Source organism: Sus scrofa, chromosome 5, assembly GCF_000003025.6.
Source record: "Sus scrofa isolate TJ Tabasco breed Duroc chromosome 5, Sscrofa11.1, whole genome shotgun sequence".
Taxonomy (NCBI): Eukaryota; Metazoa; Chordata; class Mammalia; order Artiodactyla; family Suidae; genus Sus; species Sus scrofa.
In genome coordinates, this window is record NC_010447.5 from 87,054,153 (window position 1) to 87,079,787 (window position 25,635).

Below are 25,635 nucleotides of genomic sequence, written 5' to 3' on the forward strand. Positions count from 1 at the left end.
GCGTTGCTGTGGGCTGTGGTGTAGGTTGCAGGCGCGGCTCGGATCAGGCATTGCCATGGCTCTGGCGAAGGCCGGTGGCTACAGCTCGGATACGACCCCTAGCCTGGGAACCTCCACATGCCAAGGGGACCCTAAAGAAATAAAAAGAATATAATGGTGACCAGCACACACTCTCTCCCTTCACGAAGTGTACACTCGAGCAGGAAACAGAAGAGAGGGAGGGAGGATACAAGAGCGGCAGGGGGGAGAGCCAGAATGGGGGAGAGCAAGAAGGGCAGGTGGACCTGAGGAACACGGACGGGAAACACGAGTGAGGAGAAGACACAGGGTTTTATCCGCCCCTGAACCAGGGAGCATATAATCTTATCTTAACATCACACTTGGTTGATTTAAAATGATCAGTGAAGCACGATACTGAAATGCCTAGTTTCCATTAATAGCAGTTAACCTGGTGAGAAAAGAATGTGATTATATATATATATATATATATATATATATATATATATACACATAGCATGTGTGACTGGGTCACCTTGCTGTACAGTAGAAAGTTGACACAACACTGGAAGCCAGATATAATGGAAAAAATAAAAATCATTTAAAAAAAAAGAAGTTAACCTCTGCATTGTATATAACCTGTGAATTGTATGATAATTTATACATATATTCATATGTATATGTATTCATAATCTCAACTTTTTTTTCATTCAATGTTTTACCTAGAGACTTTTTAAGTTTTCTTCTTGGGTTTCCTAACGACTCCAGTATTTCACTTAATCGTAATGTGACCTCTGCCACCACCACCACGTCAATGTTTTCCATGTTATAGCACTGAATTACTTCATTTATCTGCCAGAGAAGGTAAACCCACTAAAAAAAGAAGATATACAATAAAATCAATTGAAAGTACATTACCATGTAGAGTCACCTTTTATAAAACTTAAGTTTATAAAACTCAAAACCACAAACTTCAAATGATGTGAACTGACACACAGGTACTCCTCCTTTTTCGCAGATCTTAATTTTATGTGACATAAAGATCAATAATCCTAATAAGATGATATTTAATAATCAATCTGTTTTTATAAATTCATAAAGAAGATTAACTTAAGCTTACAGCCTACATATCTATAGTCACATTGGAAAATTTATCATTTTTTTTTTTAATCTATCAGTGAAGATTATCTGGAGCCTCAAAATTCTCCTTCTCCCTTCAAAACACAGTTTTTGCGATGACTATCAAAGTCCTTCAAAATAGTGAGGGGGAAGCAGGGGTAGCCGGCTCCATGCTGGGCACATGGTAGTTTTCACACCTATAACCCCAAGCTTAGCATGTCAAATCAACCATCACACCTTGAGAGCAAGAGTCAGAAAACAGCATTAATGTACCCACATCATTACTTTATTAAAGTGTATGATAAAATCATGCCCATACATCCTAATGGAGCTAATCTTAAGAGGCCTCAAAGTCGTAGATGACTAGGTTATTGTTAAAATATTCTCTAAGCTTCCGGGCTATAATATTCACCTGCCCAGCTTTCTCCTTTCCATGAAAAAGCTCTTTAAAATATACTATTATTACAGAAAAAAAAAACCTTAAAAGCCTTACTCATTTGTATTTTCTATTATTAACCTTCTTAATGAATTCGTCCAAGTTCATGTAACCTTGAACACACTACATTTACTCTTCCCTTAAAAGCTTAAAACACATCCCCCGGGGGAAAAACTGTAATTGTAATGTATACATGTAAGGATAACCTGACCCCCTTGCTGTACAGTGGGAAAATAAAAAAATAAAATTAAAAAAAAAAATAAAATAAAAAAAAAAAAAAAAAAAAAAAACACATCCCCGCTCCCCAAAACTAAGGTGGGGCCGAAGTGTAGGGAATACACTTAAAAGGAAGGCTCACTCACCCCTGGACTGAAAGAACAGTAATTATGCAGGTGGATAAACAGGGAAAATTTAGATTTGAAATATGTATCACAAATTAAACTAGCAATAACCAAAAGCATCTGAAGGAAAACAAAAACGAATACTTTATTAGTACTGATTTTCTGGGTGAGCTTCGCAGAGTCATTCCTGGCCACATTGAGCCGCTGGAGGCCTAATTTGCATTTCTGCCACAGGAACATTATCGTGTCCACCACAATTTCCTTATCAGGCTGAGCATCCTGAAAACAAAAGAGGTAAAGTAAGTTGATGAGAAGAATAAGACACACGGATAGAGATACATAACATTTCATGTGTGCCAGGCACCATTCCAAGAGCCTGACACCTACTGCAATGAGTGTTTGGCGTCAACCCCAAAGTTCCTTTGCTGAATTCCTAACTCCCAGTGTGAAGGTATTATGAGTGCCTTCAGGAAGCAGTTAGGTCGGAGGGTGGAGTCCTCATGAATGAGAACGGTGCCCTTTATAAAAGAGACCCCAGAAAGAGAGCGAGAGACTCCCTTTTTCTGCCAAGTGAGGACAGAAACAGCCATCTAGGACCCAGGAGGCGGATGATGTCTTGATCTTGGATTTCTCAGCCTCCAGAACCATGAGAAAGAAATGTTGCCTAAGCCACCCGGTCTATGGTATCTTTGTTAGAGAAGCTCGACTGGACTAAGGCATACTCCGACTCTCTTAATCCTCACGACAACCCCATGGTCTCCACTTTACAGACGAGTCAACGGAAGCACCAGAAGATTAAGTGGTTTCTCCTAAGATAAAAATGAAAGGAGCAGAGGCAGGGTTCAAACCCAAGCAGCCCAGCTCTAGAGACCTCACTTTTAACTGCGACAGGCTACTTCCGCCTCTCTAAAAAGAAACACTCCACACGTTTTTAGGCAAGTTGCATAATCCAATCAATTCCATCCACATTTGAAGTGTGTGTATACTTCCTTCTTTTAAAAAGTTCCCTATTAAAGTAGTAAGAATAGGGGAGTTCCCGTCGTGGCTCAGTGGTTAACAAATCCAACTAGGAACTAGGAGGTTGCCAGTTTGATCCCTGGCCTTGCTCAGTGGGTTAAGGATCCAGCGTTGCCATGAGCTGTGGTGTAGGTAGTAGATACGGCTCGGATCCTGTGTTGTTGTGATTGTGGTGTAGGCCTGCAGCTGTAGCTCTGATTTGACCCCTAGCCTGGGAACCTCCATATGCCACGGGAATGGCCTTAGAAAAGACAAAAAGACAAAAAATAAAAATAAATAAATAAATAAAGTACAGTAATAAGAAGAGGGAGGCAGAGAAACTAGTGAGGGGAGAGGGAATGGGGAGCTGGAAAAGGATACAGACCAGAAGAAGAGACAGGAGGAACTAAACAGAAATCACATCCCACAGAAATCAGATGACCCAAATGAGTATAGTTCCTCTCAATTCAGTTACTCTGGCTCCTTTAAATAATAATAATAATAATAATAATAATGAAGTTACCCATTCTATCTGAACTAGAAAAATAATGAGTTTATGATTAAAATATATCAAGCCTTAGTGGGGCAACACTAAGACTTATTTTGCATACGTGGTAACTTAGTACAGTGCTTGGGAAAATAACAGAGCTCAGTACACGTGTATTGAATTGAATTGAACTGAACTAAGACACATGTGACTTTTTAAAAAGCAAGAGACATGAAAATTCTATGCTCTCTTCAGCCTTGATTGGAATTTTTTGGTTTAGTTTGCACACTATAATTGTTACATTTGCTATTAAATGCCTTTTTTTCAAAAATTAAATACCTGTCACAGGTTATAACACAATCTGACAAAGGAAGGAACAGAAAATATAACAGTGGAAATTCTCAAGTCCCTTTGCTATGTTTAACGTGCCTGAACGAAAATTAATACAATGCTTTATAATTGTGGTTTTCAAACATTTTCTGTAACAGTAAAAACCAGATTTTCATATGCAATTCCGTCCGAATCTCAATATTGTAGACAAAACTAATAGGAACAGGTTAGGGTGTTACTACCTAAAGCTGGGCTCCTGAGGAACCTCAGAGAGGCTCTGAGGATCCCTGAAATTTATTTTTAAAAACAAGTGCTGTACTAGTTTTCCTTAAATATCCATACCCACAAATCATCATTTCTAAATACTGGCCATTGTGCGAGAAGTGACTCCAAATAATATTTCATTAAGAATATTAACCCTCATTAAAACCACTGCCTCATTTCCTTCATCATCAGAAATACAGCTAGCCTTGACATTCCCAAGAAGGGCCAGATTGGAGCCCAAAATAATGACAGTAATAAAAACAGATTTAAAATTACGCATCAGGGGGTTCCTGTTGCAGCTCAGCACTTTAAAAAGCGTCTACAGTGTCCATGAGGATGCGAGTTTGACCCCTGCCCTCACCCAGTGGGTTAAAGATCTGGCATTGCCACAAGCTGTGGCTCGGATACTGCGCTGCTGTGGCTGAGGGGAAGGCCTGCAGCTGCAGCTCAATTCAACCTCTAGCCTGGAATTTCCATCTGCCGCAGGTGAGGCTATAAAGACAAAAGAAAGGGAGGGAGGATAAACTTATAGTTAGGATATAACGCAATCTCTTATCCTAATCATTAAACAGTAGAGAATTTGGGCAAAGTAAAGTTCCTGTGACTTTTAAATCTTGTTTTAAATTAAATAAAAGCGCCCCCTTTGACGCGATTACAAATTATCGAAAATAGGTATTTCACCTGTGGAGAGTCACAGACGCAGGAATATAAGGTTGTCGCCAAAAGGAAAACATCTTCTGAATGTCCACAAGCCTTCCCGCAGGTATCTCAAGTGATAAAGCAGGGGAAATGACACAAAAACTCCAATTATCAAAGCTCAAACAGAAAAGGCACAGAAACACAGAGATTCTATAAAAAGGGCATAAATGATATCTGGGCAAATACTATGTCAGTAAGCGCCTTAAATGCTTCCATATGAAAATTAATCGAAGGAGGCTCTAAACAATTTAAATGGACTATTGTTATGTTCATCAATCTGCAATCTGTACGCCAACTATGCCCACAACGGAATTGAAGAGGTTTATAATGTTAAAACATGTATTGCAGTTGAAATAAAAATAACAAGGATATCTATTCAGAAACCTCTAGAAGAACAAAAAAGTCACCATTACTTGGTATAAATTATCTACCACAATTGAGCATCCGTGCAACGCCTTAAGAAACGATAAGCCCTAAAAATATGGGGTCAAATCTCACTGGTCTAAAAAAGAGAGGCTGCAGATTTTCAATGATATACACAATAACTTTTAAGACTTAAAAAGTCTTAGAACAAAAAACTCTGCATGCTGGAGAGACAGAAGAGACCATCCAAACTCCCCCTACCCAAGGGAACTGCTGGCTTTGATTGGCTGTTCTGCTGGCCTCTCATTGACAAGGCAGCAGCCTCATTCTTCTACTTAAAACCATAACTCATAGGAGTTCCCGTCGTGGCACAGTGGAAACGAATCTGACTAGGAGCCATGAGGTTGCGGGTTTGATCCCTGGCTTCGCTCAGTGGGTTAAGGATCTGGCATTGCCATCAGCTGTGGTGTAGGTTGCAGATGAGGCTCGGATCTGGCATTGTTGTGGCTGTGGTGCAGGCCAGCAGCTGTAGCTCTGATTAGACCCCCAGCCTGGGAACCTCCATATGCCACGGGTGCAGCCCTAAAAAGCAAAAACAAAAAACAAAAAACAGTAACTCACAGTAAAATCCAGCATCTTTACAAGGCCTCAGAACCTGCAGGACCAGGCACCCAGCAATTTCTCTGACTTCACCCCCTACCACATTCTCAAATTCCATCACCACCACCAGGGCATGCCAGGGCAGCCATTCATGCCCCTTTGCCATTCCTTCAACGCCAAGCACATGCTCCCCTCAGGGCCTTTGTACTTCCTGCTCCCTCTGCCTGGAACATTCTCTCACCTCATCAATAGAGAGCATATTCCATCATATAAAATCATCTTTGTTTTTCTATAAGGCAAAGAAAAACTCACCATGAAAAGCAATTTTTTTACAGTAAACTTGACCTTCTTTGAAGTTTTCAAGAGGAAAGATCAAACCTTTGTTTCTCTTTACATTGATTAAAGGTTCTATTGCAATCAGAAGAAGTAACTCCTTCTCTGCTTTCTTTGACTCTGGATCATCCTGCCTCTAAGAAAAGCATAACCCACAAGTTAATTAGTAATGCCATGTCATCTTAATCAGATAAAAACAAAGGAATCACTCTGCACATATTACCTGGAGAAAATCAATAAGCTGCCCAGCTGAAGATTCAAATAAACTCCATTCCTCGTAAGTAAAAGCTAATTTTATAAACTTCACAGCAGCATCCACAGAAATAACATTTTTTCTTTGTATAATAAGTGGCAGAAGAGATGATTTTGGAAAATCAAGCGTCCCTTCTGCACCAGTGTTTGATGCTAGAAAAAGCAAGAGAGGTTTGAATGTCAATTGTGCCAAGAAATATTTACTGAATATTAAATATCAGACACTGGCAGGTACCAGGTAAATGACAAAGAAGCAAACACAACCCCTGCCTTCACAGAGCTTACACACTGGCCGAGGAAACAAGAGATCTTAGTGGGCAAATACAGGTGCTGTGGGGACAAAGAAGGGTATCAAACGCAGGTTTAGGGTAGGCGGTTGGTCAGAGAAAGCTACCCCAGAGGAGGGACTTATGGGATCTCAAAAACAGAGCCTTAGCAGGAGTTAACCAGCCGAATAGGCAGCTGGATATTACAGATGGAAAGCTCAGAAAACGAGCTCTAAAACAGGGATGTAGCTTCCGAGTCCTCATTGCACAGCCACACTAAAGTGTCGCATCAGCCGTGGCCAGGGACAGCTGCCTGGGACGGAAGAGCCAGGAACCCCCCACCAGGAAGAGAAGGGCAGGGGTGGAAAAGGCTGCAAAGCAGAGGGTTTAAAGAGCAAGGAGTAGCCAACAGCAGCAACCACTACTGAGAGCAGAGGAAGAAAGAAAAGCACTCACTGAAAAGTGACTTTCAAACTGTACCGATAAGGAGGTGGTCCAGGACATCCTCTGTCCCTAATAGAAGACTGCCAAGTACAAGCAGGACGGGAAGAAATCAGGGCAGTGAAAAAAGACGATTCCTTCAATAAATCGGACGATAACAAGGGGAAGCAATACAGGGAGGAAGCTGGGCAAGGGATGAGGGGGCGGTTTGCAGAGACGGGTCTCAAAGACCTAAAGAGGAGAAGGAGCGTCCCTTCTATTTCAGTGAGAGAGGGGAAAGGACAGGCACGTGTGAAGGGGAATTTTCAGGTGTGGGTGAAGGAAGTCAAGGGAAATCTCATCTGAGATCCCGTATCTTCCTTGGGAGGAAAAGATGAGCCCAAATTGTCACCCAGAGGCTCCCAACCCTCAATGGACACGCATGCACACATGCGTGCGCGCATACACCCTAAGCTCACTCGGAGGCACACAAGTTAGGGTCTAGGATTTTACCCCTCCTTCCAGGTAGACACTGTCAGCTGTTCAAGGCAAAGGAAGGTAGGCTTATGAGGAATTAAAATTGAAGCACAAACACCTTGAAACAAAGAGCACAAAGGAAAACATCCTTCACCAGAGGAAACAGGACACAGAGTGAACAACAAGGCAAGCTTAGTAAGTGTTCTCCCAAGGAAATAAGACAGGATATGAGAAACGAAGCAAGAATAAACTTCTGTGAGAAAGAATCAAATGGAGACTAAGTATAAAATATTTTATTTTTGAAACAAAGAATTCAATAAATGGATGGAAGAGAAGGGCAAAAAAATCAAAGAACAAATTAATGACCTGAAAACTCAGATTGAGGAACCTTCCCAGAAGGCAAGAGAAATACAGAGATTAAAATAAAATATATTAAGCTATGGAGAGTGACGGTGTTAATATCTGTTGGTTGGGATCTTCAGGGAATTTTTAAAAGTAAACATAAGGGGAGTTCCCACTGTGGCTCAGCAGTAACAAACCCAACTAGTAACCATGAGGACGCGGGTTCAATCCCTGGCCTCACTCAGTGGGTTAAAGGATCCGGTGTGGCTGTGAGCTGTGGTGTAGATCGCAGATGTGGCTCAGATCTGGTGTCACTGTGGCTGTGGTGTAGGCCGGCAGCTGCAGCTCCCATTCGACCCGCAGCCTGGGAACCTCCATATACCAGGGGTGCAGCCCTAATAAAGCAAAAAAAAAAAATTTTTTTGTTATTCATGTTCTACCATAAAATATTATTTGAACAACTTATTTACTGATGAGTAGTTCTCGTCCTGCTATAAACAGTTCTGAGACAACATCACGAACTTCTACTTCTTCTGTAACAACGGGCCCAGTTTGCAGGGTTCGCCGATTTGAATCAGAAAGAGCTTCCAAGACGGCCAGAAATCGGGACGCAGTGCTATCAAACATCTCATCCAACAGCCGTTCTGTGACAGTACGGGGCCACTGCAGCTGGAATTAAAAAATACAGCTCGTTTTGTTAAAATCTACAATGTTTGACATTATAAGGCAAAGATAAGTAGGTGTGCGTCGTTAATGCTAAAAGAAAGAATGGCTGGTCTATCCACAAGACGGCTGCTTTGTAGTTTTCGATTTTTTTTTTTTTTTCTTTTTCGGCTGCACCTGTGGCGTAGGGAAGTTCCCAGGACAGGGATCATATCTGATCCTCAGCTGCAACCTACACCACAGCTGTGGCCATGCCAGGTCCTTAAGCCACTGCACCATAGTGGGAACTCTGGTTTTTGTTTCTTGAGCTGGAGACTGTTAGAGCCTCATGCGAATCCCAGCCACTCTCCCTGTGTCAGCCCAGAATGATTCCACAAGGGTCTGCCTCCACCCTTTACTCTCCTCTCTGACTAATGACTTATTCCCTGTACTCGGATTACCAGGAAGTAAGAAAGGGAGCGCTAGGTGACTTTTCCAGAAGGCATGGCCAGTTAGAGGACACCCATCACCTTCTCCACGGCTCCCTTGCTTCTTTCCTCTTCCTGGGGCAAAGGCAGAGAAGCAAAAGCAGGGATAAAGATAGGTCAAGTGACATGGTTTTTGTTTTGTTTTGTTTTGTTTTTCTGGGTTAGGTGTGTTTTTTTTTTTTTTTTTTTTTTTTGTCTTTTTGTCTTTTTAGGGCCGTACCCATGGCATATGGAGGTTCCCAGGCTAGGGGTCCAATCAGAGCTGTAGCCACCAGCCTATGCCAGAGCCACAGCAATGCAGGATCCAGGCCGCATCTGCGACCTCCACCACAGCTCACAGCAATGCCAGATCCTTAACCCAATGAGCAAGGCCAGGGATCAAACCTCTGTCTTCATGGATGCTAGTCAGGTTCATTAACCACAGAGCCACAATGGGAACTCAGTCAACTGACACAGTAAAAACCTCAATAAAGCTTTTATTTATGCCCCGCCCTCTCTTGCATTATAAATAGAGGAAAGAGTTTATTCTAAGATGTTTGCTATAGGTTAAAACAGAGCTTTAAAAATTCTACATATATATAAAATTATACATGTATGTGTGTGTGTATACTTTTATTTTTTTGGCCGCACCTGCAGCACACAGAATCTACTGAGCCAGGGATCGAGCCTAAGCCACAGTAGTGAGAACACCAAATCCTTAACCACTAGCCACCAGGGAACGCCTAAAAATTATATTTAAATAGCATAATAAACTTTCTAATAATTCGAAGTACTCAAAATGAAATGGCAGAACCCAAAGAGAGTTCAATGAAATTGTTTTTTAAAACATCATAAAAAACTAGCAAAAAGTAAACTAGAATATTTATCAGAGCTATAGATGAATAATAATAAGCAAGAGATTTAAAAATATAAATATTTTAAAGATCTATAAAAAAGATTTAAAGTTAAAGCAATAAAAACACACTGGAATGTCTATAAAAACAATGAGCCCATTCAGAAACAATTTAAAAATTAAAATCTCTATTAGATAAATGGTCAGATTATAAAGATAATTCACCAAAAAAATATAAAGAATAAACGCAAATATAAGGAAAAGCTGGATCAAAGAAATAAAGTTAAATAAGCCATTTTATGAAAACTGAATTATTAAAAAATAGAGAATATCAAAATGATAAAAGCTTGTGGTAGACTTTCCATCATGGCTCAGCGGTTAATGAACCTGACTGGCATCCCTGAAGACGCAGCTTTGATGCCTGGCCTCAGTCAGTGGGTTAAGGATCCGGCGTTGCCGTGAGCTGTGGTGTAGGTCACAGATGTGGCTCGGATTCCATGTTGCTATGGCCCTAGCGTAGGCTGGCAGCTACAGCTCCAATTGGACCCCAAGCCTGGGAATCTTCATATGCCACAGGTGCGGCCCAAAAAAGAGAAAGCCAAAAAAAAAAAAGCTGTGGTAAAATTGGTACATGCAAGTTGTCACCCTGGAGTACTTATTTTGGAAATCAATTTGGCAAATATATGACAAGAGAAATGAGAGTGTATCTTTATTCAAATCCTACACCTTGAATTTTATCCAGAAAGTAAAAGAAAAAATAGGGAGTTCCCGTCATGGGTCAGTGGTAATGAGCCCAACTAGCATCCACGAGGGCATGGGTTCAATCCCCGGTCTCGCTCAGTGGGTTAAGGATCCAACATTGCCATGAGCTGTGGTGTAGGTTGCAGACACAGCTTGGATCTGGGTGTTTCTGTGGCTGTGGTGTAAGCCAACAGCTACAGTTCCAATGTGACCCCTAGATGGGGAACTTCCATGTGCTGCAAGTGAGGTCCCCCCCTCAAAAAAAATAAAAGAGAGACAAAAATAAATAAATAAATAAATAAATAGTACACTTGAGGGTATTGACTACATCAATATTGATAATAGCAAAGAACTGAAAAAACAACTAATACTTTTCATTAGGAGTTCCCATTGTGGCTCAGTGGGTTAAGAACCCAACACTCTCTCTATGAGGATGCAGGTTCCACTCCTGGCCTTGCTCAGTGGGTTAAGGATCTGACCTTGCTGCAAGCTGCAGTGTAGGTCACAGATATGGCTCAGATCCAGTGTTGCTGTGGCTGTGGCACAGGCCACAGCTACAGCTCCAATTCGGCCCTTGGCCTAGGAATTTCCATATGCTGTGGGTTTAGCCATAAAAAGAAAAAAAAAAATGTATTGGACAGAGAGTTCCCTGTCAGTTAAAGAACTCGGTTTCGGCACTGTGATGGCTCTGGTCACTGCTGTGGCTCAGATTTGATCCCTGGCCCAGGAGTCATGCTGTGGGCACGGCCTAAAAAAAGCATTAGACAAATTCTGGTATACACACTGCACAGAGTATACCAGCCCATCTTTGTAAATGTCAGGACGGATGAGAAGCTGAATGACACGACCCATTCGGTCTGTTCCAGCCCTAAATCCCATGGCTTCCGGGACACATAAACCAGGAGATGTATTATGCTGAGTCCCCAACGCAATATACCCGCCCCAGTCAAACTCAGTTTCTCACTGTCCACCGAATGCCTTTGCTTCCTTCGCCTTCCAAGCTGTGATCATGCACCTGTCCTTTACTGAGAACATTTCCCTTTTTCTCCCTGTCTAGTCAAATTCTGCCTATTATTCCAAAGCTGTTCAAAAAAGGGCAGAACTGGAGTTCCCATTGTGGCTCAGCAGTTAATGAACCTGACTAGCATCCATGAGGGTGCAGGTTCGATCCCTGGGCTTGCTCAGTGGGTTAAGGATCTGGCGTTGCCGTGAGCTATGGTGTAGGTCACAGATAAGGCTCAGATCCTGTGTTGCTGTGGCTCTAGTGTAGGGTGGGAGCTACAGCTCCAATTTGACCCCTGGCCTGAGAACCTCCATATGACGCAGGTGCAGCCCTAAAAAGATGGGAAAAAAAAAAAAAAAAAAAAAAAAGAACTGCAACTTTGTCTTGTCTTTTTTTTTTTTGGCTACGTCTGTGGCATATGGAAATCCCCAGGCCAGGGATCGAACCTGCACCACAGCAGTGACCCAAGCTGCTGTAGTGACACTGGATCCTTAACTCTCACAAGATAATTCCAACTTTGTCTTTTCTATGTGTCACCTCTTTTGGACCACAGTAAGCCTTTGATGCAGGGCTGTTAAATGAATAAATAAAAAATAAATAACAGTAGTACCTCCCACTAAACAGTCAATCATCAGAAGTCTGAATTAGTGGTCCTATAAAACCATCCTTTGAAAATCAAAATGATTTTACGGTGACTTAACAACTGATTTAAAAACTCGGAATTTTTTTTCTTTTTACAGCCACACCTGCAGCACATGAAAGTTCTCAAGCCAGGGATTGAATTCGAGCTGCAGCTGAGGCCTACACCACAGCCACAGCAATGCCATGTCTACAACCTAGCCCACAGCTCAGAGCAACCTCAGATCCTTAACCCACTGAATGAGGCCAGGGATCCAATCCACATCCTTACGGACACTACACTGAGGTCTTAACCGGCTGGACCATAACAGGAACTCCAGAAATTTTTTTATAAAATAGATGTAACTGGAGTTCCTGTCGTGGCGCAGTGGTTAACGAATCTGACTAGGAACCATGAGGTTGCGGGTTCGATCCCTGCCCTTGCTCAGTGGGTTAACGATCCGGCGTTGCCGTGAGCTGTGGTGTAGGTTGCGGACACGGCTCAGATCCCGCATTGCTGTGGCTCTGGCGTAGGCCGGTGGCTACAGCTCCGATTCAACCCCTAGCCGGGGAACCTCCATATGCCGCGGGAGCGGCCCAAGAAATAGCAAAAAATAAAATAAAATAGATGTAATGCATATCGAAAGGTCTTTTATAGGAACATAATAAAGTTATTTCATAAATATAAAGCAGGACCTTCTGCAAAATCGGTCCCCGGCTTGCTAATGAATACTATAGTATTACTACTTATCAATGCCAGACACAGACAGTTCAATAGCTCATCCAGGGAATTATCCAAAATTTAGCAAGTTACCACCCCCACCATTGGTCAGTAAGGACGTGATTTAAAAGGATGCATAAATGGTACACCTGGGCTCAGTAGTCAATATATAACAGAGACATTAAGTAGCAATAGAAAGCTACCATGTCCAAATAATATTTTTATGTAAAAACTATGATTTGTTTAAAAGGGAAAAAAAAGTGAATTCCTCTCAAATGTTCTAAGAAGAAATTGAGGAAAGAGAACAGCTGGCACTGGGGTAGTGAGAATACACTGCGCTAAAGACCTGGGTTCTGGTTCCAGGGCCGCCAGCAGCTGGTTTAAATCTGGGCTTTGTTTTCCCACCTGCAATAGAAAAGGACCAAACCAAATGATTTCTAAAATCCCCTTCAGGTTCTGAGATCCTGCAACTCTTCTGTTAGAAACTGCTCCTCGGAGTTTCCATCTGGCTCAGCGGTTAACAAACCCGACCAGGATCCATGAGGATGCGGGTTCCTGGGCTCACTCGGCGTTTAAGGACCTGGTGTTGCTGAGGAGCAGCTGCAGCTTGGATCCTGCGACGCTGTGGCTGTGGCGCAGGCCGGCAGCTGCAGCTCTGATTGGACCCCTAGCCTGGGAACCTCCGTCTGCTGCAGGAACAGCCCTTAAAACCAAAAAGAAAAAGAGAAAAGAAAGAAACTGCCCTTCTTCTTCTCCCTCATTTTCATTTTCAGGGGCTACAAAGAAGCTCATAGAAGAGAATGCCTAGACTAGCCAAGGAGCAGTTCGAAGAGTACAGAGCTGGGACCTAAGGACCACTGAGATTCAGGACAGCCACCTGTGAGACGGTGGGAGAAGGAAAAGGCAGAAGGGAGAAAGGGCAGAGCATCCCACGGGCATAACTGTGCCCGACTCCCCTCCCTGCGAGCCCTCCCTGCTCCACGGGGGCTGTGTGAGTCCTGCCAGGTAAGAGGACCCTGCTGTCACCTCCATCCTGGGCGTCACTGCCCGTAAGAGGGTGCCCTGAGCCCTCTTAGGTCTCTTCTGGCAGAACAACCAACAGCTTTCTCAATGAGGGCTGCTCTTTAGTCTGGCCCTGAGCATCAGTCATGAGCAGTGCCCTGTTCACTGGAATATCGTTGATGCCGGTGAGAAATTAACTGTTTTTTAAGCCACCGAGATATGGGAGTTTGTTGCTCCAGTATAACTTAGATCCTAAATGCTCCCAAAGGTGAAACCGGAAGCTGCTAAGAAAAGGTGCCTACACCTCCTCTCTGCTCTCAGCACCTTCCAAGCTGACACCGAAGGAGCAAAGACAAAGGGAGACCGAAGCATTTGCACCTTTCCTGGGCTCTTCTTCAGCTTCTTTCCCTTTATTTTTTTATTTTTGATGTCTTGATTTTAGGGCCACACCCACAGCATATGGACGTTTCCCAGGCTAGCAGTCTAATCAGAGCCACAGCTGCCAGCCTATGTCACAGCTACAGCAACGTGGGACCCGAGCCACGTCTGTGACCTACCCCACAGTTCACTGCAACACCGGATCCTAAACCCACTGAATGAGACCAGGGCTCGAACCCGTGTCCTCGTGGATACTAGTTGGGTTTGTCAGTGCTGAGCCACAATAGGAACTTCCTGCCTCTTGGCCTCTGACATCACAAAACCGAGACTGCACCGAAAGACAAAGAGGTATCGGGCGAAGGCACCGCAGAGAGTCTGAAACGGAGAAGTTGTTCTGGAACTTACGGTCTGTGCTTCCCTTAGGTTAACTCTTATCTTTGGTCTAAAGAGACTTTTGTTTTTTCTTCGAGATTCAAACACTCCTCTTTTGAAGATCATGACTGCCATCTGCCTCAAAGAGAAGAATTACATGACATAACCATGGCATGAGCCTCTCAACCGCTAATACAAAGTACTTCATCGACTGGGGAGTACAGTAAATTTCCTTTATTTCATGCATTTTTTATACCTTTATCGCGGCCTCTCTGTAACATCTTCTGGACTCCTCCTGCGATGGTGAGGAACTCATTAATTCCAGTTGCCTTAACTCATCAATTTTAGCTAAAGCACGCCGAGCAAATGCCTATATGCAATGAAAATAAATTCAAGTCCTAATAAGTGAGAGTATAGTGATTAAAAATGTATCAAGACAGAATGTTTTATTCTCCCAGACATTCGATTTAATTGCTGAATTAAACTCGAGGCTGATACGGACTCTTTAGAACACACTTGCTGTCCCATCTATCAATTTCCTAGAAGCACCACTAAGCTCAGAAAATCTAACGTTGGCAAAATGTCCGCTATACCAACTTTGTGAATTAAGAAATTCAGGAAAGTAGGCTTCTGAGTTAAACAGGAGCTTCATATATTTGATCACTTCCTTGGCACCAGAACACACACAGCCTCCTCAGGGCTCTTCTCAAATTCTCACCTTTCTCCCAAAACAAGCCATATTATCGATTCAGCTGTTCACACCATCCACGAAATTGTGAGGTCTGTAAAGGGACTTATTCATTTCTGGATTTCCAGTAGCCAACATATAGGAAGCATTTTTTTATAGCTGCACCCACAGCATATAGAAGTTCCTGGGTCAGGGGTTGAATCTGAGCCACAGCTGTGACCTACACTGGATCTTTTAACCCACTGCTCAAGGCCGGGGGTCAAACCCACCTCTCCACAGTGACCTGAGTTGCTGCAGTTATAGTCTTAACCGTGCTACAGTGGGAACTCCAGGGAGTATTAACATCTGAGGAAAGGAAAGAGGTAATCTTGCTTATTTAATCCGAACGCCATTATTACAATTCTCTAGAGATACCAGCAAAAAGAGTTCAGTGCATGTAATTTATTTTACTGGTTCTCCGAAGTTTTATAATTTCTCATTTTTCACGAAGATGCTTTTGGAACACAACAGTAACATACATAAAGGGCTAAATTTTCCAATGAGAAAAAAATTCCAACAGGAATCAAATGGTCAAAATCCTGTACACATTCCAGTCCCTGATACATTGAATAATAAATAAATAAATTGAATAAATAAATAAACCAAGACACTAAAATTAACTATACATATATGGTGGGTAGTTTCTAGAATGTATCCTAGGCTAAAAAACATATCGCACGAGAGCTGTATGAAGCTATTTCCCTGCTGAAATCCAGCCCACACTGCACCCAACAAGCTATGCACACCAGTGCAGGGATATCTTGGCCCAAAGGAAGGGGCGCCCATTGCTAATTCTCACCAAGCTCCCTTCCACTGATAAGCCAAGAACCATATACCGTAGAGAGGGTGCTTGTTTTCATCCACACAGAGATATGGGATAGGTCAGGAGAAGCCCTGACCAGTTAAGTTATATTTCAGGTTCTCAATCAAAAAGATATACAGGAGAAGAAAAAAAAAAAGAAATAAAGTGAAATAAATAAATGACAGCTAGAAGAAGAGCAAAGCAAGACAGGTGCACAGCAGGCAGTGTGGAGTACAAAACTGAACAGGTAAGGAAAGCGGCTTGCACACAAGAATACAATGAAGAAGGGAAGACACCAGAAACCTTATTCAGGGGTAGGAGTAAAGAGAGAACAAAGAGGAGTTCCCATCGTGGCACAGTGGTTAACGAATCTGACTAGGAACCATGAGGTTGTGGGTTCGATCCCTGCCCTTGCTCAGTGGGTTAAGGATCCAGTGTTGCTGTGAGCTGTGGTGTAGGTTGCAGACGCAGCTCGGATCCGGCCTCTGGCGTAGGCTGGGGCTACAGCTCTGATTCAATCCCTAGCCTGGGAACCTCCATATGCCACGGGAGTGGCCCAAGAAACGGCAAAAAGACAAAAAAACGAAAACAAACAAGAAAAGAGACAGAGAGAACAAAGAGGGAGACAGAGGAGTTCTCCGGTGGCTCAGCAGGTTAAGGATCTAGCACTGTCGCTACTGTGGCTCAGGTTCCTGCTATGGTTGGGTTCGATCCCTGGCCCAGGAACTTCAAACGCCATGAGAGAGGCCCAAAATAAGAAATAAAAATAAAAAGCAAGGACGCAGAAAGTAAAGTGAGAGACCAGCAGAATGGAGACACCAAGCCAATTTCTGCAATAAAGCCTGGGACTCTGTCTTTGCTTCCCTGAAACTCTTTGGGGTTTTGTTTGTTTCTTTGCTTGCTTGCTTTCTTGTCACCTGTCCAAAGAATACACTGAAGCTGAACACATCACCCATTTAAATCCTGGCGGCCTCAGACGTCGAGAGTCACATACCTCTCCGTGGACACCCGCGTGGCAGTCATAGTAGCACTGGCAGACGGCGGTGTAGAGGCTGGCTCTCCACGTCAGGTACCTGACGGCCAGGAGTGGCACCGAGGACTCCATACACATACTTGCCCACAGGAGATATTCCAAGGCCTGACACAGAAAGGACACAACTGAGTGTCTTTTCATTTCAAGCCATTAATGCTGATTTTCACTTAAGAGAATCGAGTTATAAGTGATGAGCACAAACTGCTGACCCCTCACACCAAAAGCACCGCAAACAATAAGGTGATTTAAAAACAAGCGTTTCGGGGTTCTCGTTGTGGCTCAGTGGTTATCGAATCTGGCTGGTATCCATGAGGACGCAGATTCGATCCCTGGCCTCGCTCAGTGGGTCAAGGATCCAGCACTGCTGTGAGCTGTGGTGTAGACCCAGTGTTGCTGTGGCTGTGGTGTAGGCCAGCAGCTGTAGTTCTGATTTGACCCCTGGCCTGGGAACCTCCATGTGCCGTGGGGGTGGCCCTAAAGAGACAAAAAAATAAACAATAAAAATAAAAAACAAGCGTTTGAATGTAAAAGAATAACTTTGAGAACTCAAGATCTCAAGTGAGTCGTTTTAGAATGTCTTCCTTCTTAGCTGCCCGAGTCCTGTGAACTCAGCTTATTGTGCTTAACATTTACCAAGTGTCAACAGCAGCCTAGGAGCTAATTCCAACAAGGCCATTGTTCTTAGCTGGCCTGGAACCAATTACTATTCTGAACTGAACTGGTATAGCAGGGTAGGAAAAATGGAAACGGCCTATAAACTGGGGCCTCTGATACTTAGAGGAAAACAGTCCAAGACTGGAATCAAAAAGATCTAAGCTTCACTGGATCCTTAACCCACTGAGTGAGGCCAGGGATCGCACCCTCATCCTCGTGGGTACTAGTCAGGTTCGTTGCCTCTGAGCCACGATGGGAACTCTGGGACATTCAGGTCTTATGAAGAACATTTTCACTTTTTTAAGTTTTTTGCTTTTGTGTTTAGGGCCGCACCCACGGCCTATGGAGGTTCCCAGGCTAGGGGTCCAATCGGAGCTACAGCTGCCAGCTTATGCCACAGCCACAGCCACAGCATCTCGGGATCCGAGCCACGTCTGCAGCCTGCACCACAACTCACGGCAACACCTGATGCCCAACCCACTGAGCGAGGCCAGGGATAGAACCTGCATCCTCAAGGTTCCTAGTCGGATTCATATCCACTGTGCCACGACAGAAACTCCTGAAGAATATTTTTAGTTTTAATTTTTAATGACTGAGATAATTTATCAGTTTTTATGGAGGGTTTCAGACCTCAGAGACTTGTGAGCTGTGGTAAAGGTAGCAGATGAGGCTCAGATCCCGAGTTGCTGTGGCTGTGGCATAGGCTGGCAGCTGCACCTCAGATCTGACTCCTAGCCTGCGAATTTCCATGTGCCTCGGGTGCAGCCCTAAAAAGCAACAACAACAACAAAAGGCTACCTTAATTGATATTGACAATGAAAATATATGAGGGTAACATTAAAAAATACTGAGTGTCCTAAAAAGCCCTGAAGAATAGTATCTCATATTTCCCTTAAAAAGTTTTTCAATTATCCCTTTCTATTTACCTGAGGAAAAACCCATTGATAATACGTTAACTATAATTTACGAATAAATAATTATCAAGACCCAGGCTGCCCTATCACCTAAGAATTGACTTGGAAAGTCACCCACCTGCAGAGTCTATGCTCATCTGAGAAAAAAATGTCCATCTAGAAAATGATATTTTAGGGATTTACTGCATTAGCTAGCTACTGTTGCCTCAAAGAATCATTTTTCCTTGAATATAAAGTCGCTAAAAACTTAACTTTGCTTTTTTATTTGGTACTTTTGAAAGACTAAATTGAAACACAAAGAGTTATTAAGTCTGGATAGAAAAATATTTAGATTAAATGTCATGCTCACATTCAAGAATCATTGTAATTGGTCCATTAAACAGCAGCACTGCAGTGAGATCCAGATTTTTATTTGCTTCATTACTTAAAACTAAATAGCAGTTATTATCTATACTGCAGCGGTTAAAGACTCTACTGTTTACATTGTTAATGTTGAAATTTAGCTCTGTATCAACTCATTGACAATTTCTTCTATTTAATATTGATTAAGTGATAGATGATAGTTTAGCTGAATTCTCTACTTTTACGTCAATTTTTTAAAAGGAAATTTGGAAAAAATCCAATGAAGAAGATGTTTACATCCACAAAACAGAAACAGACACACAGACAGAGAGAACAGACTTGTGGATGCCCAGGGGAAGGCAGGAAGGATTGGGATGGACCAGGAGGTTGGGGTGAACAGAGGCAATAAGCAATGAATAAGCAATGAGACCAGACTGCAGAGCACAGGGACCTTACATCCAATCTCTTGGGATAGAATATGATGGAAGATAATATGAGAAAAAGAATGTATATATGTGTATGCCTGGATCACTTTGCTGTGAATTGGCACAATATATTGTGAATCAACTATACTTCAATAATATATATATATATAATATTATTTAAAAGAATCTAAGCTTCAGTGTCAATTTTATCACCTAGTAGCTGTGTCGTTTTTTCTCTCCAGACCTCAAGTTCCTCATCTCTAAAATGGGTATTTTAGCACAACCCCCCAGGCCTGTTATGAGAAGGAGACAATGTATATGACACACTAGGATATTTGACACAAGGTAAGCTGTCCATAAACAGTGTCTTTCACCAGTGTCATTATTCCCAAGGTACAGTCCGGAACAAACCTGATAGTTGGGGTGGTGAGAGTCGTCATTGTTAATATCCTGTCTGTTGGAATATGCGTAAGAGCCTCTTGCGCTATTCCAGCTAAGTGACTTTTCTCCACAAATGTCAATGATAATCTTTTTGCACATATTCTTCCTGTAAACCTGATACAGGAAACACCATTTGACTATATGTAGTCTTCAGTTAACTTTGTCAATCATTTTCCTTTCTTCAAAAATATTCTAAGAGTTCCCGTCGTGGCTCAGTGGTTGACGAATCCGACTAGGAACCATGAGGTGGCGGGTTTGATCCCTGGCCTCGCTCAGTGGGTTAAGGATTCCGGCGCTGCCATGAGCTGTGGTGTAGGTTGCACATGCGGCTCGGATCCCATGTTGCTGTGGCTGTGGTGGAGGCCAGTGGCTACAGCTCCAATTAGACCCCTAGCCTGGGAACCTCTATAGGTGGGGATGGTCCTAAAAAAGGAAAAAAAAAAAAAAAAAAGAAGAGAAAAAAATGAAATATGACCGGGATGGAAATAAGAATCTACGAGCTAAATAGTTCCAAATATCAAATTCTAAATTCGATCCATGGACACATCAGCCTTAACCAAGTAGGACCTCACATGTCTCCCTGGACGATGGCTGGTAAACATCCCTCTTCCTTACCCATCCTCTTTACCTCCAGCAGAGTTATCTTTCTAAAATGCAAATTGGGTGGTGTCACTCTTGTGCTTTAAACATTCAATGGCTCCCTACTGCCTATAGGACAAAGGTCAAACCCTTTATAGGGCATGCAAACACCTTTCATGCCTGCTTTCTGCCTTCCCCCACCCCCCCATTACTCTTGACCTTGCATCATATCCTTAAAAGCTGCCCAAAACGCTTTCCATTCCATGAAATATCTTAATGGTCCATGAAATATCTTAAGTGTCTCTCTCTGCTCCCTCTGTTCTCTCATTCCCCTGTCCTGTCAGATTGAGAGGACATTCTACTTCCACCGCTGGCAGTGGTACCTTGGACCACAAACGCCATGTGCCTCGGGTTCTTCATCTGCAAAACAGGTAGACCAGTAGCTATTTTAGAGAATCGCTTGAGTTAATCCTCACTCAACACTCGGAACAGGGGAAACACACAAGTGTTAGCTTTGGTAATGACGGTGAAGACAAAGGAGGAGGAAGGGGGAAGCAGAGCAGGGGAGAGAACTGGCTGTTGAAGAAGACTTTTCTAACCGCCCTAGAGAGAAACGACCTTTGCTTCACTTCTGTCTCCACTGCAGTTGTGTTGTGTGTATGTATATGTGTGTGTGTGTGTACTGTATATAATTTACATAGATTCTTATCTACACATATACCACACGTCACACCCAAGTGCATTAATATGCTCATGTGTGTGATGCTGAAACTTTACTGTGATCTTTTTGAAAATAGGAACCATGCCTCATTTGTCATTATATCACAATACCCCAAACAGCACCAGGTAGGTACCTGGCAGATATTCCCAACTCCAACGAAACGAATTCACCAGACAACCCTGAAATTAGCAGAAATGACCAAGGAAGTGTTAACAAGAATTCTAGATTCTCAAGAAAATAGTTATGATAAATTCGGACTGCAGACTAAAGCCCTTCTTCCAAAAGCAAATTCGGCCTTTAATAATTGAGGAAATAGCTGAGGAAAAATAAGTCTTTAGTAGGCACGCCAAACGTAAAAAGGCAAATCGTCAAAAAAGGTTCAGGAGCTTCAAAGATAGAAAGTAAAACCACAGCCTGACATCACATTTAATAGTAAAAATAGCAGAAACACTGGTAACCATCTAACCCCGTAGTCATCTTCCGAGCCTTCAAAGTCAGTGCATATAATGTGTGCAAACAGCTCAGCAGACGCCCAAGAGAGAGAAGCAACCAGAAAGGCCAGATTTCTCTGCCGTCTAGTCAATTTCGATTCCAGAGGAAAGGCGCTCTGGGAGGTTTGACACCCCTTGCCACCTGCTGGGAATGTAAGCTCGTCCAGTAGAATGTGAGTGCCCTTAGCAAAGCGCCCCGCCTGTCTTGTTCACCACTCTATTCCCAGCCCCCAGAACTTTTATCTAGTGTATAGAAGACATGCCATAAATATGTGTTGACTGACCGACTGACCTTCATTTAAAAGTTTCAGTTCATGGGGCTAAGCATGGACCTACTTCAAGTCATCATAGAATCAAAGGCCTGAAAATCCATCGAATCACATCCTCACCAACTTTCCCAGCACCACATCCTCCCTGCTCACGAGTTCCCACCTCCAGGAACAGGGAACAACATGCCACGTAACATCAAAAGACAATTCCAACACGAACTTCTTTAATCTGAAGTGCAATCCACCTTGATACACTTCCAGGGTGTCTGTCCTAGTTCTGTCTTCTGGAATAGCAAAAAAAAAAAAAAAAAACAAAACCAAAAAAAAAAAAACCCACTCAAAATTCAACTACCAAATTACAGCCCTCAAGAATCTGAAAGCACCTATGAAGCCTGCCCTCTTCCCCAGCTCTCTCTCCAGGATAGAGATTCTCAAAGCATGTCTATACCTCCCAGAACTGCACTTCCTTTCCCATCAGGGTTGGTCTCCTATGGCTTTGCTCCAGGGTGCCAATGTCCCTTGAGAGTGACTGACTAGACGGCAGTAAAAGGGGTCTGGGATTGCTTTACTGCAATTCTTGTTATTGCTGCTGTCATTTTTACCAGCCCTGCCACACTGTGAACTGACATGGAATTAACAGTCATCAAAAATCTTGTGTTTTCTCAGACTTCCCCTTGTGGCTCAGTGGTGAACAAACCCGACTAGGATCCATGAGGATGAGGGTTTGATCTCTGGCCTCGCTCAGTGGGTTAAGGATCTGGCGCTGCCGTGAGCTGTGGTGTAGGTCACAGACACAGCTCAGATTCCAAGTTGCTGTGGCTGTGGTGTAGGCCGTCAGCTGTAGCTCTGATTCCACCCCTAGCCGGGGATCCTCCATATGCCATGGGTGTGGCCCTAAAAAGACAAAGACCAAAAAAAAATTGCATTTTCTCACATCTGCTGCACAGAAATCCTGCTGTGGACTTTTGCATTCAGATTGTTATAATTTTGAGAGGGTAGGATGACATCATGTATAAATTTTCCCCCTTCATATCCACATGTCTTCCAAAGCTCTCAGGATTCCTGGTATTAGGAATTTCACATTTCAACATAAAAATAGCTTCATTTACCAGTTGTTCACATACTATTTCAGTTTGGCCTCAGACTTAGCAAAAAAATCACAGATTTTAGTGCCAGACAGAACCTTAAAAGTAACCTAAGCTGACTACAAGATGCTCAACTGCTTGTAAGTGACAGAGCTGGAGCTGGAATTCGGGTCTCTGGACTCCCAGGGGCAGCAGTGTTCTTTCCACGACACAAGACAACTATGACAAAGAGCAGAGCCATCGTTCTGCTTAGGGCTCTGAAAAACCAGCATTCAGGTTTTAAAGATGAAAAGCCATTTCCCAAAAACAAACAAACAAACAAACACAAAAAACCACTTACTTTATAGCATTTTTTCTTGCTCCTAAAATAGGGAACTCTTTCTATGAATTAAAAAATTGCTGGGACTTCGGCAGGACTACTGTCTTCAGAGGGAAAACCAACACCTTTGAAAAAACAAGTTTTAAGAGCCTAGCCAGGAGCATGGTTCGGGAATCAACCAGGAAGAGTGCCCACGATTCACCAGCTGAGCCACAGGATGGCACTGCAGCGTCATTTATATTCGCTTGTAGGCTTGGAGGAAGGTACTGAGAAGCATCTCCAAGTCTGGGTCTGGAGTTTATGTAACAGCATGTGGAGGGACCTGACAAGCATTGTTCAAGCCCAACCTTTACCAAACAATTTCAGTTTTATAGTAAAGGGAAAGGGAAATCAATGTTTCCTTAGAACAAATAGGTTCTACCGTATTCTTTAAGGTTCGCTGAGTACTGTACTGCGGTTTTATTTTTGGCCACAGCCATGGCATGTGAAGTCCCCAGTCCAGGGATCAAGTCGATGCCACAGCAGCAATCTGAGCTGCTGCAATGACAATACCAGGTCCTTAAGCCAAGGCACCACAAGAGAACTCCCTCTGCTACAGTTTTAAATGCCTCAGAAGCAGCTACAGATTATATCATAAGGGAGAGCAAATGGTCCCAAATCTTTAGGGAAAGAGGCTTCAGAGACCTGCCCTCCCTCCATTGCCTGGGCGGATGCTGGTGACCTGCCTCAGCACAAAAGGAAGCGTTTCCCATCTGGGAAAGAGCCCTGGCCAGTCTTGGTCTTCAGGATGTTTTGAGAGTCATGTCAAAAACTATTTCAGGAGTTCCCGTCGTGGCGCAGTGGTTAACGAATCCGACTAGGAGCCATCAGGTTGCGGGTTCGATCCCTGGCCTTGCTGAGTGGGTTAAGGATCTGGCGTTGCTGTGAGCTGTGGTGTAGGTCGCAGACATGGCTCAGATCTGGTGCTGCCGTGGCTCTGGCGTAGACCGGAGGCTATGGATACGATTCGACCCCTAGCCTGGGAACCTCCATCTGCCGCAAGTGCGGCCCTAAAAAAGAAAAAGACAAAAAAAAAAAAATGACAATGACAATGGTGGTGTCCCCCTCAAAAGACTATCATGGTGTTATGTATACAAAGCCCTTCACCCAGTACCTAACACAGCATATGAGTTTATATTGCCCTGGTGTGACACCGAGAAAAGCCTGAGGATCCCACATCTGTTTCTCCTTCTGTCATTTGCTATAACAGACTTCAACTCTGAAGTAGCTACAGAATCAGGACCACTCAGATGTGGCTGGACTTGGCCAAGGGCTTGTCCCTATTAAATGGACCCACTGAGGAGTTTCTGCTGTGGCTCAGCCAGTTAAGAACCCAACACAGTCTCCATGAGGATGGGGGTTCAATCCCTGGCCTTGATCAATGGGTTAAGGATCCGGCACTGCTGCAAGCTGTGGCCTAGGTCACAAATGCGGCTCAGATCCGGCACTGCTGTAGCTATGGTGTAGGCCTCAGCTGCAGCTTGGGTTTGACCACTAGACTGGGAACTTCCATATGCCACAGGTGTGGTCCCAAAAGGAAAAAAAAAAAAAAAAAAAAAAAAGCCAATGGACCCACTGAGTCCATGTAGAGTCTCAGCTCAGGGAATCAACTTATAAGCTGAGGATTTGGGAATTTCTGGCTGAAAATTAATTTCCTTGACACTTACACTGAACAAACCAAAAGAATTTCACCCCCATCTTCAAGTGCCAACTGTACAGCCACCCACCATTGCAAAATTCTTGCATTCCTCACTCCCCCCCACTCCCATCCCACAAGACTGGGACTCCAGAACCATCCTGCTTCAGGACTCCCTCATTTTGTCCAAAAGAAACTCAAGTGGCATGAGGGGGAGAATAGATGTCTTACCCAGGGTATAAATAAGAAATTATTTTAAGATGACTATCACGTTAAAATCCTCTCAGCATTAAAAACACAAACACTAACAGTTAAGTGTTGGCACAGATATCTCAGCCTTTCAAATTTTTGGCAGACAAACGTTATAAGCAGACCAAACCATGCTGGCTCTGTGGAGCAGTATTCGTCGCTACAGCAAGTGCAAGCGAAGATTGCACATTCTTTTTAGGAAATCATCTGGAACTGAATGTAGAATCACTGGAATAGTCTGTACGCCAATTTTACGTTATACACGGGACAGCCTCCCCTTGCTTTAATTCACACTCAAAAATCTGGCACAGAGATGGTTCAAGTCACTGTCAGAGCTTTTAAATGCGAGGAACAAAACAGAGAGAGAACACACAATGTCAGCCATTAAGC

At 43.2% G+C, this 25,635-nt stretch overlaps 1 protein-coding gene across 1 annotated transcript in view; it reads right to left on the bottom strand.

The window, feature by feature from the left end:
* CFAP54 (cilia and flagella associated protein 54) overlaps positions 1–25,635 on the bottom strand; it is a 310,179-nt gene that overhangs the window by 261,710 nt on the left and 22,834 nt on the right. Inside the window, 9 exon segments of the mRNA XM_021092730.1 lie at positions 720–870; positions 2,038–2,172; positions 4,652–4,737; positions 5,945–6,101; positions 6,189–6,370; positions 8,193–8,391; positions 14,553–14,654; positions 14,776–14,889; positions 17,043–17,186. Coding sequence (XP_020948389.1) covers positions 720–870; positions 2,038–2,172; positions 4,652–4,737; positions 5,945–6,101; positions 6,189–6,370; positions 8,193–8,391; positions 14,553–14,654; positions 14,776–14,889; positions 17,043–17,186 — 1,270 coding nt within the window.